The sequence below is a fragment of the Leopardus geoffroyi genome, chromosome C2 (genome assembly GCF_018350155.1).
Source record: "Leopardus geoffroyi isolate Oge1 chromosome C2, O.geoffroyi_Oge1_pat1.0, whole genome shotgun sequence".
Lineage (NCBI taxonomy): Eukaryota > Metazoa > Chordata > Mammalia > Carnivora > Felidae > Leopardus > Leopardus geoffroyi.
This window is the reverse complement of record NC_059333.1, coordinates 140777811-140790299: the sequence shown is the minus strand read 5'-3', so window position 1 is coordinate 140790299 and position 12489 is coordinate 140777811. Positions and strand designations below refer to the sequence as shown.

The window sequence follows — 12489 nt, the reverse complement described above, 5'->3', positions numbered from 1 at the left end:
GTACAAGTTGTTTTAAAAGAGGAGGGCTGGGGCGCCTGGGTGGCGCAGTCGGTTGGGCGTCCGACTTCAGCCAGGTCACGATCTCGCGGTCCGGGAGTTCGAGCCCCGCGTCAGGCTCTGGGCTGATGGCTCAGAGCCTGGAGCCTGTTTCCGATTCTGTGTCTCCCTCTCTCTCTGCCCCTCCCCCGTTCATGCTCTGTCTCTCTCTGTCCCAAAAATAAATAAACGTTGAAAAAAAAAAAAAATTAAAAGAGGAGGGCTTTGAGCTTCTATTCCTGCCAAACAGACTCAATCCCAGAGCTTAAAGGCCCCAGTCTTGTTCTGTGACCACTTGGGATTTGCATGACCTTGTGTCCTGCCCACCTCTTCTGGCTGGTCGCTTTCCTCCTTTGTAAAAACCAAAAACATGTCTGCCCTCGGTGCAATCTGGGAAAAAAGACCGCTCTTCCAGGTGATGTATCCTTATAGATGGTCTTGCTTCCAGCAATATATTCATAGAACAGAATTCTGTGTTTCTCAAAATAGGTTTCATGGAACACTTGTAGCAGATGTTACCAGATACATGGGGTTCTATGATCAGATGTGTTTGGGAAATACTGAGTTACATGAAGTCATACAAAGTTTGGCACTCTTCTTTTCCAAATCTCTAAAAGAGGGATATACAATGCATTATTTCCCAAACTCATTTGACCACAGAACCCCTTGTTACTGCTTTTTCTTCAAAGCATCTCTTGGGACACTGTGTGGTATTGTGGATCACTTTGGGAACATCATCTGACTGTTAATCCAGTGCCATAGTGTCCAGTTAATCAGGATCACACAAGGGAGGGGCAGCTGGGTGGTTCAGTCAAGTGTCCAACTTCCGCTCAGGTCATGATCTCATGGTTCGTGAGTTCAAGCCCCACGTCCGGTTCTGTGCTGACAGCTCAGAGCCTGGAGCCTGCTTCAGATTCTGTGTCTCCTTCTCTTTCTGCCCCTCCCCTGCTCGTGCTCTCTCTCAAAAATAAATAAACATAAAAAATTTTTTTAAGTAAAAAATATTCAAGGGGAGAGTGATTCATGCTAATTAACGTACCTGGGACTGAGGAAGTAAAAAGTTCCAAAATGGTCTGACTTGGGCATGAACCTATCAACTCAAAGTTTTTTTTATAATTCTTGAGGTGGGAATGTCAAATCCCAGGCCTGGAACAAATCCCCTTAATTCTCTCTCTCCCTCCAAGGCAGTATATATTTTGGAGGAAGAAACAATGAACTTGCTCATAGGTTGGGTGTAGATAGTGAGGGCAAGTAAGGAGTCAAGGAGGCACCAAGGCTTTGTGCTTAAAACCCCAGGTGGATGGTGGTACCTAGATGGAAAGACTGCAGGAGGAACAGATTTTAGAAAGAATGAAACTGTAGATGCCTATTCGTTGTGCCAATGGACATGTCAAGCTGACAGCTGGATAGCAGATTCTGGTTTTAGGAGAGACATCTGGGAGGAGACATACATTTGGATGTCATTAGCATTTACCTGTTTTTTAAAAGCCATCAAACCAGATGAGTTCAATCACCTACAGCAGACGATGGCAAACTTTTTCTCTAAAACATACTATATTGAGGAGGGCACCTTTTGGGATGAGCACTGGGTGCTGTATGGAAACCAATTTGACAATAAATTTCATATATTGGAAAATAAATAAATAAAATAAAACATACTAAATACGTTTAGCAAGCCATATGGTCTGTTACAACTATTCAATTCTGCCACTGTAGCAGAGTAGATATAGAAGCAGCCATAGACAATATGTAAATGAATGAATGTGACTGTGTTTCAATAAAACTTTATTTGCAAAACAGGTAGTGACCCAAATTTGTCCCATTGGCCAAAGCTTGCTGACTCCTAACCTACAGTGAAAATGTCAACTGAGAAGAGGAAGTCTAAGACAGAGCCTAAAGCACTCCGATAATAATAATTATTATGTATACGTAATTCTATCACTTACCATGTCAGTCACTGTTCTAAATGCTTTACTTAGGGGTAGCTCACTCAGTTAAGCAATCAACTCTTGATCTCGGCTCAGGTCACGATCTCACAGTTTGTGAGTTCAAGCCCCGTGTCAGGCTCTGCACTCCTCCCCCACTCACGCTCTCATACTCCCTCTCAAAAATAAATGAAAACTTTTTTTAATTAAAAAAGTTAATGCTTTACTTATATTGACTCTTAATGGTACCCACCTCACCAGTTATTGTGAAGATTATCACTATTTTCCAAAGGAGAAAGCAGCTACCTAAATGAAATGTTCACTTCTCTCTCCTGTGGAGAAAAAAAAACAAACAAAAGTCCTGAGGCTCACAATCTAGACTAGTATGGCAGTTCTGTGGAAGTTCTAGGTTCATCAACCTAGATTCCTTCCAGTTCATTCTTCTATCATCTGGAGTACAGCCGTCATTCTAATGGGCCAAAATCATGGCTGGGGCTACAGACATCATGTCCACATTCCAATAGTTAGAAGAAGCAAATGAGATGCACCAGTTGCTTCTTAAGTTTCCTAGAAACTGCCTTACAACATTTCTTCTACCACATCTCATTGGCCAGAAGTTATTCCCACAGACACATCGATGTGTGAGGGAGACTAGGAAACAAAAGTTTCTTCCCAAAGGCCACTGCACAACTAAAATTTAGATATTGTATTACTAAAGCGGAAAGAAAGAAAAATTATTAAGCTAGCATTAACATTGCTTTCATGTTTATTAATTATCTTCATGTGCTTTTTTGCAAGTGTAGTTGCTAACACTCTCCCTAAGACATTTCTCCTCAGCTGTCTTGTATTTCTGGCGTCTATTGTTGAAATCCTGTGTACTCTTCAAAAGCCAGTTCACAGGTCACCTCTTCCATAACGTTCTGCCCAACTCGCTAGGCAGATTGTTCCCGCGTTCCCATGTAACAGCTATCACATTTCCTTGGATTTAGTTCTTTCTTGGTATGTCTCCTTGGCCTGTGGCCCCTGCTTGTCCAGGGAACTCAAGGACAAGTGGAGCCAGGTCGAGGTGTGGACGGTAAATTTTTAAGAACTAAGGGAAATATGTAGCAAAATTGCAGATGCGCAAAAAGAAGTATGAAGGATGCTCTGACACGTGGTAAAGGGGCTATGGTTGAACACCCAGTAGAACAGCAGTTCTCAAATTTTGCTGCCTGTGAAAATAACCTGAGGAACTTTAAAAAATCTTGATGCTCGGGCGCCTGGGCGGTTCAGTCAGTGGAGCATCCGACTCTTGATTTCAGCTCAGGGCATGATCTCACACTTCGTGAGTTCGAGCCCCGCACCAGGCTCTGCACTGACATTTTGGAGTCTATGTGGGATTCTCTCTTCCCCTCCCCTTCTCTCTCTCTCTCTCAAAATATATAAATAAGCTTAAAACAAATCTTGATGCTCACGTTTCACCCCACACTGATCGAATCAGAACTTCTGAGCGTGGCACATAGGCATCAATGTTTTTTAGTGTTTGGGTGATGCCAATGTGCAGCCTTATTTGAGAATCAACACAGCTGACAACAGAGGAAAAGAGACTGAAAGAAGCAGCTTTCCTCCTTCAGAGACCTTGAGGGTTTGTTGTTTACCTACAAGGTTTTCCAAGCAATATTATTTGTCTTTTCCTTTTAGGTTATTTCCTTCCAGCTGAAGACAGAGATGTATTTACATAATAAATTATTATTGATTGAAACACTTCTAATGAGAATTATTAAAGCCCTCCCAAGTTTATTTCAAGCAGTTTGATGCACTATGGGTCAAATAAGTCTTATTTAAGCTTCCCTTTAAGTAACTAAATTAGAGTAGTCAGCCTGGGAAATAAGAAAACAACCGTACCAAAGCTCACCTCATTTGTGACACATAATATGTTTAAATTGCTTTATCGACTTCACAAAGAAGCATGCCAGATCGATCACAAGTGACAGCACTGTGATTGCTTTCCTCAGGGTGTGAGGGGCCATATTTCAAATTCAGCGTGAGCGCTGGACTCCATTTTCAACTCACGGTAATGAGAGTTTAGTGCACCTATTACACGTAAAGAATATCCCCCACTTGGAGCAAGGAGTGCATTCAAGAAAATTTTGTACTGTGTTCTCCAAAAGATAACAGTTAGTGAGAAAGTGAGTTCTCTTAAATATGGTCTGGAACTTTCATTTCCTATTCAGAGATTTCTGAGGCAACTCAGGATTGTTTTGATTCAGTAAAAATGCCATCGACTCTCGGAAGTCTTCTACGTATCTTGCAAAACTTGAGGAAGAAAACGTTGCCAGAACCATTCCTTCCTTTTTCTCTGCAGTATGTATATCCAGTTCTGGGGCAGAGTACCACTCATTTGTCTAAGCACATTTGGAGATTTCTGGAAGGTGTTGTTAAGTGTTCCTTTGAAATGAAAGTTGAGGCTCTGGCTTTGGTTGATACCGTTACTGGTGAAAAGCAAGAAATTGCTTGGATTTGTGCCTTCGGTGAAATAGAAAGGGAGCCAGGAAATGTAGTGGGCAAAACTGTAGAATTGGATGGATCCGACATGCGGCTCCTTACCAGAAAAGAGAGGACTTAGAACATGCATGTTTGCCAGGAAAGAAAACTGCTTTACTGAAAGGTTAATTTTCAGATTAGTGTGGGGAAATTTGAGATAAATAAATGAAATCAGACAAAACACATAAGGCCCGGATCCTTTTTCCTGGGGTTTTCGGAAAACAGTCACTGCTTCCAATGAAATGTTTTGACATTTTCAGTAGGGAGAAAATGTTAATTGTAATGTTATGTGTATGTGTTCTTAAAAACACTTGCAAATAAATCTTTTATTCGTTTTAAGAGTAATCAGAGAGTAAAAACACTATTAAAATGTTAGCTATGTTTGTTATTCCTTATGGTAATTTTCCTGCTGTCTAGGACACTGCAGTTCACTTTCCTGACTCAAAGGTATCAATTTGGAGAAAATTCCTTTGCTTGTCTTATAGTTCAGTTGCAGTTTCTCTCCAGGAGTCTTATTAGGAAACATCCATGAGGTCTGCCTGGGTTTCTACCCTTGTTCTGTCTCACCTTTTGCTTATTCTCTTCCCTTGAATCAATGGTTCCTTTACTTTGTTTATAAAATCACCAGCGCTTAAAGACTCCCTTGAGTATCAGTCTGTATATTGAATACATGTGCTACTAAGCTACTTAGTGGCAGGGGTGGGATCAAATTTGGGGACAACCATCTCTGCTCTCCCCCGCCCCCGCCACAGCCACCTCCCTGCTGTGCACTTAACAGACACCCCATAGGTGTTTGCTGAATGGCTGTCACACAGCCCTGTCCCAGAATCCCATGTGGCAGTTGACTAGAACTTCATGTCCAAAGAGGAGGTCTCACTATTGAGTATTACAATATTGCAGTGCCTGTGGTCCCTTAGGAGGGAAATACCAACAAGGTCATAAAACAAGGTGTAAATGTCACCACCTGAGTCCCAGCCCTGCACACTGAGTCTCTGGAAGAAAGAGAAAAGAAAGCAGCTTTGGCCCTTACTGAATCATGACCTAGAACACACACATATGGTGGGCATACACATGCTTATCCACCTGGAGAAAAACCCTTAGTAATCATCTCAGCAAGCATTTAGGGTGTAATTCGATATTTGTTAGCATCTCAGTTAAAAGATATGGTGATTCTTATAGAAAATGCTTTTTCTCTTTTGATCGCTGTCTTTAAACCTCAAGCACGTGAATACGACTTAAATCACAATTAAGCTCGAAAATAATCTCAAAAGCAGATTTGACTGGAATAAAATGATAGATGTACACAGCTATCCACACACTATTTCCAAGACTGCTGTTGTACAAACAGGGGAGGGAACGGGGCGGGGGGGGGGGGGCAGTGGTGGGGACAGTGCTATTAGAGTAGAGGCTCTTCATTTAAGGGCACCGGCACAGACTCTCCCTCGTGCTCATAAACAAAACATAAAAGCAGAATGAGCAAAGCTAATTTAAGCTTTAGGTCTCATGTAGATTAGTGCTAATGATGTAGAAAATCATCAGCTGCAAGGAACAAAACAGAACTCATTCACAGATACCCGTGAAAAGCATTTTCAGAAGTGGCTCTCCTTGGCATGTTTCTACAACCTGTAGGGCCTGCGTGTCATTAGGAAGATGGTTGGATCCTGCTATTAAAAGCCCATCCATTACATCCAACAGATTTAACCAGTAGCACTTGCATGCCTAGATTAATGTTTTGGAGTCAGTCATCTCGTTACTACTGGGATTTTCTCTGGGTCGTGCTAATAAACTGGATTATTGATTTTAGGATTTTGTGCGGATCCAAGGATATTCTCTAAGATGTCTTTATGATGTTTCATGCTTAAGTTGTCAACCAAAATGACATCACAATGAGTAATCATTTTCTAATCGTGTTAAAAGCGGTTAAAAACAAGCGTATAAAATGGATCTTCCCAGCTTCGGAATAACAGGAGCGTTCTTGCTGTCACTCTTCCAGCTGAGTGACGGTCATCCCTACCTGTGTGCCATCTTCCCCAGGAATTAGCTGCATTCTCTGCTTAAGACCTTTGACAGTCAGAAAGCTGCTTTCCAATATGTTTGAATGACAGGAGAGCTCAAAAGACACCTCAACCTAAATAGGATTTTAGCACATCAGGTGCTATTGCAAAGTAAAGCAAGCTGAGTTGCTGTGTTGGTGGTGGTGTTTATTCATCTTCCCTTCTCATTTCATGCGTATGGATGGACGCTTCTCGGTGTATATGCCCGGCTCTCAGGGCGTATGGGGCTGGTGAATGCATGCGTAGAGTGTGTGTCTATGTAAAGTAGAAACTGAAGCGGGGCAACAAAATGAACTACTGCATGCAAGAGGTATATGAAGTGCACTCGGCTGCCGGCAGCAACTGCTACATGCAGGCCACTGATTATTACACGTATTTCGAAGACAGTCCGGGTTACAGTGGTTGCAACACTCAGGCTGTGCCCAGTAACAACATATATATGGAACAGGCCTGGGCAGTGAATCAGCCTTATACCTGTAGTTACCCTGGAAACATGCTGAAAAGCAAGGACTCTGACTTGGACATGGCCCTGAATCAATACGGCCAACCTGAATATTTCACTGAAGAAAAGCCTACTTTTTCTCAAGTGCAGTCGCCATCGTACTCTCAAAAAAAAGGTAGGGACCGTTTTGCTTGAATTTGTTAAAAGTTTCCACGTCGGTTTCCGTTGTGTTTTAAAGTTACAGTTTGCATCAGCTCTGTCAAATCTTTGACTCTGAACGCTGAATGTTCGAAATTAAAAACAGCAGTAAAGAGAGAGGTTGCTAGGTGATTTGAGAGGGGTCTGTGAGCAACAAAGATTTCCAAGCACTTTTTTTCCAAGCATATATGAAAGCTGGGTCGAGCTGATTTTTTAAGCTGTGTGTGTGTGTATAGTGTGTGTGAGTGTGTCTATATATATATATATATATATATATATATATATATATATATATATCTCAAAATGAATATGGTCAGTTTCTTTGCTAAAGAGAATATGTAAAAGGCTTCCCCTTGGTGGATAGGCACTCTGGCTTTTGAAGTAGGCTAATTCTCCCCAGTTCAGGTTCAGATTAAAAGCTCATTTGATTTTTTTTCTTGGTATTTCATATTCAAAGTTTATTATAGTTAACTAATAAAATATTTTAGTGACTTTTGATAATTAGTATAACATTGATATGTTGGGATTTATAAATGTTCATCTTAATATATTTACTTACCCATGTTAAGCTAGAAAGAACCCACTTGTGACCACAGTAAGCCATAAGAACATAAAACTCAGAAAGGAACTAATACACTTTCTATTGCCACTTTGTCCCTAAAGTTTCACAGGTCTGGAATCATGTCAAATGAATTCTCTATATGAAAGCAAGTGTAATATCCTTCAAAATATCCAAAGTTAAGACAAGTGCAATATCTAGTTATTTTAATAGACACTGTGGCTTTACAATGCTGCTTCATTTTCTATCAATAGAACATTTCTTGCACACCAAAAAATAAAATAAAAGAAGCAAACAGGTAGTACTCAGGGAAAGTAGTAGCCTCGGCCAGATATTTTGGAAATAGCTTAAATTCTAGCACAAATATGCCAGAAACTGTTTTTTCCCTGTGTATGACCTACAGGATATTGCATAGGAAATCAAATTTACAGGTTCCTGTAATTAGCAAAAATATGATGCCCATTGGTCCTCAAAGGTGAATTTCTTTGCAAAATTATCTTAGAACAGAATATGGCTTAGTTGATTATGGCTACTACAAAAATTATCATTTGCTTTTCTTAATGTGACTCTGTAATTAAAAGTGGACTGTTTTGAAAACAAAATCTAAAAAACAAAAACCTCAAACTCAAACCCCTGTTTAGTTTTTACCATACACTGAGTTCGGATTTTCTGTGCTGTTCTCTAACTTCCAAATATGAAATATAAAGGGAATTACAACATAAAACATTTTCAGAGTAATTGTCTGCATTTTCATTTAATTTCAAGGATATCCTTAATATCCCCTGTAAGGATGCCCAAATTTCTCACCGATTACAAGGGCCACACCATGTAAGTCCCCTAATGGGAACATTTGAGATAGACTGATTGTGTGCTTTCTATTTCATTTAGTATTACACTTACAAGTAACTTATCTTTGAAAAGAAGTTAACACTGCCTCATTAGACATGCCTGGAAATGCCTCTCATAAGGTTGTAGGAGCGCAAGACAATAGGGTGCCTGCCCCTCTATTTGGGCATTCTGCTATTCTTAAAAATTCCTGCAAAACTTTTCAGGCTCTTTTACTCTGTTTTCTTTTGTCTTTCACAGTGTGTTCTTCAAGCAGTGCTGGAGAATATTTGCTCATAAAACGTTAAACCAGAGATTCTTTGCTAATTAATTTGATGCTTGAACTAGAGGCTAAGACACATTGTATGCATATATTGATGTAATTTCCCAAAGCCATATGCCATTGAAAGGCCACTGCCACCTGCCAAACTCACTAAATCAAAGCAGGCAAATATTCTTAAATGCACCATTATTTACTGTTACAAGTCTTTAAGTAAATCCCAGTAAAACTGAACCCAGCTGTTAACTGTCTCTTAGGACAAAAGGTCGTGCCCAACATGTTTATCCATATTGATCCATTATTGATTTTTGTTGTTGTTGGAGGACATCAGTAGTATCTCCTTAAGGCAAAATTAAGAGTATAAACAGGTGTTCAGTGGGGCACAGCTCATTATTCCAATTGGATTTTTATCTATTTTCATGAAATTCATAATTGTTTCATCTGGGTTTCTTTCTGTCACTACAGCACTACAAACTCAATAGCACAGCTGTCTTAACTTTTTCACTTTTTTTTTTAAGGATGGCTTATTCTTTAGCCTTTAATTGTGTTTCTAGTATATAGAAAAGGATCATAATCTTGTAAAAAAAATTTACTATAAGTACCCACCCATGAAATAAAGGAAGGCTACAGAACCCAATGTCAAGACTAGTTATCTTAGTGGTACACTTCAGAATGACTTTTAGTTCTTTTTGTGTTGTTTTTGTTTTTACATTTATAGCCAAGAGGGGGAAACGTTATCAAGCTCCTGAAGCATGGAAGACATGAACTAAGGAAGAGTCAGAATTCAGTTCCTTGAATCAAATTTAAAATAAAACTTTAAGAATTGGGGCGGGGGGCAGAGCCATATCATTTTCACATTGAGGAAGGCTGAAATGCAGAATGTAATGTCTGTCTTATTTTTCATAAAGAATATGAGAAAATACATTTTTACTTTTTAAAAGTTAGAGACAAATAAAAAGAACCCTAGCAATCACAGAAGATACCAGCTTTTTTTTTTTTTTTTTTTTTTTTTTTTTTTGTCTTTCGAGTAACATAGCCTTGATTTGTTATATTAAAATCAGCCTTCACAGCCAGTTCTGATCACACACTTCACCCTAGCCCCTAGCCCAAGAGGAAGAGAAAAGTGGGTTTGGAAATCAGCCAGAGGGGAAGGGAACTGGCAACCAGGGTGTTGTGTCTTCTCCTTTGTGACCAGGGTTTCAGCATAATTAAAAGTCGATAACTTTTCTTGTCTTTTGGGGAAAGGGGGTGTGGGTCGCTGGCTGTTTCCACCAGAAATTCCACTTACATTCCTAAGTACCCAAACAGCTTGAGTCTGGGTGCCCTGTGGGGAGCACAGTCAGACTCTGGGTCTGTTTAAATAGAGTCATTCCCTGGAGTGTCTGTCCTGTGCAACCCCCTTCCACAGGATTCTTTGCTTGACATTCTATGTGCCATCTTTATAGGCATTGTATGTCCGAAATTTGCCGGTGTGTTTGCATCAGAGTTGGTTATCATGTCCAAGAGGATAAGAAATTCCTGGTTTTGAGCCAGGATCAAAGAGATGGAGTATTTTTGTCCTGTTCAGTTTTGCTTTTGATTGCACATGATCTTGTTCTAAAGTCATAATATTGGTGTTGCAGAAAAAAATATTAATAACTGAAGCAGAAACTGTACATAGAACTGTCCTCTCTGAATCTGTTTTCATAGCCCCTCTGTCTCAGGGATAGGAATCTAAACCTTTTTTCATGTCCTGTAGTTCTTCTGACTTCATGTGAATAATTGTGTAGACATTAGAAATGGAGATTAAATGGTAAGGTGGGGGATGTTTGAAGTGACCCACATCAAGAGGACTGGATTAAAAAGAAGAGTTAAGCCCCAAAGAAATATGATCTCTACTTAGAATTTCCTTGGCCTCTTTTAAAGTTAGAGAAGGATTGCTATACAGTAGAGTGGACATGGGGAGATTCCAAAGTCTGCCCAGAAAAAGAAAATGTTCCATGAGAAACAGGTACCCTTAAGCCCTAGAATCACACTCAGTCTCTGGAAAGGCAAGCAGGAAAGGAAACCAAACAAGGGGAAGATTCATGAGTCTCCCAACCACATCATCACTCCCAACCACAACCCTGAATGTGAGATGATCGCACACTATTTCCATTTCTTTCTCAACATTTCCCTCTCCTTCCCTTCCTGCCCCTCTACCTCCTCTCTGTCTCCCCTACTCCCAACTTCCCCTTTACCTCTCCCTCACTCTCTTTTGCTGCCCCTCTCTCTCCTCCCTTCTCTCCCCCACTAGTTTAATTTGTTTAATTTAAACACATATGATTAGTCCACCCAGTGCAACAAGTGTTGTAGATATCATGTCTTTAAAACATATTACTTAAGAAGTTAATGCTTCAGATTTTTCTATAATGCTTATGTAATGTAGGGGTGCTGACATAAGGTTAGCATTTCAAATTAGGCACTGCTACCCGTATACTATTAAGAGACACCACCGGTCTAGAAAACAATAGAACTACTATTTTTTTTTTTTTTAATGCAAAGCACATTTGCTGTTAAAAAGGTTAAATAAAAGTGCCTATTCTCAGTGTCTAGAACTGGAAGCAAAGTAAAGAAGAACAGTAATTTCTAGACCTAGTCCAAGTGCAGACAAAAGCATGAGCTGACTCTTCTTTCCCTTCTTTGCCAAGAGTTAGAGAACTGTCTTGTCAAAAGCATGTCCTTCAGAAGTTTCACTGGACGCCCTAACCTAATCCTACAGCAACCACTGTGATTGCTCACGATGAAAGCTAATAGCAGGAATCCAAGGCATTATGAGAAACTGATGTCAGATGATGGACAGGCTTGTGAGAAACTATTGGTGCTGCTTATTTCCTGCATATGGAAATGTCCACCACCTTGCATCCCTCTATAAATACTTTCCTACAAACTCAAAGTTTTTTTCTCAGCTCTTGGCATTCAGGTGCATTGAGCCTGAGGTCCCGTTGCTTTCTACTCTACCACCGGCTCTGGTCTAGCTTGTATGATATGACCCCTCATCTTCTTATACTGATACTAAGTACCAGTGCTCACTTAGTGTCTATATTCTTCCTTTTCCAGATCTTCATGACTGCTGAGCTTCCGTGCGCTGTCCTTGGTACTACCCTCATCTCCGCTCCCTCTGTACTGTACTGGCTGCTTTAGAGAATTGCCTGTTCTCCTGGAGACATGTGCTTTTGAGTGGTCATCCCACCCTCCCCCCATTTCTTCATCTGCAGATACTTCCTGCCATGTTGCCCTGTCATCTTCTCTCCACGTTCTCCGGCCTTCTCAAAGCCTTCTGCTTCCAGCCACTCACTGGCAATGATTCCCTGCTCTCTACAACCACCAAGAGGCTCCTCCTCAAAGTTCCAAACCCTTTTCCATGCCTTATTAGATCAACACTAACTCCACCAACTCCTCCCTCCCCACAGGGAAGATTCTGGCTTCCCTGCCCTAAAGGGAAATTTTGATTCTGGCTTTTGTGCTTCTATCCACACCCTCTTTTCCAGAAATCTTGGCCAGTTTCTCCATGGATCCTTCTCTCTGCCATACTTCCCCAAACCAATGATGCTCTTTTCCCAGCTACCAGCCACTGTCACCCATACCCCAGTATGTGCCCTGCCATTCTCAGCCTGCATCACTTCAGG

At 40.6% G+C, this 12489-nt stretch overlaps 1 protein-coding gene across 14 annotated transcripts in view; it reads left to right on the top strand.

The window, feature by feature from the left end:
- Nucleotides 1-12489, top strand: part of THRB (thyroid hormone receptor beta) — a 388247-nt gene that overhangs the window by 325314 nt on the left and 50444 nt on the right. Inside the window, exon 1 of one of the 14 annotated variants that reach the window (XM_045436309.1) lies at nt 6474-7155. The exons of the other annotated variants lie outside the window; for them this stretch is intronic. Coding sequence (XP_045292265.1) covers nt 6828-7155 — 328 coding nt within the window. The 5' untranslated portion in view covers nt 6474-6827. Of the gene's footprint in view, nt 1-6473; nt 7156-12489 lie in introns of those variants that run through there. 14 annotated transcript variants of the gene reach the window in all.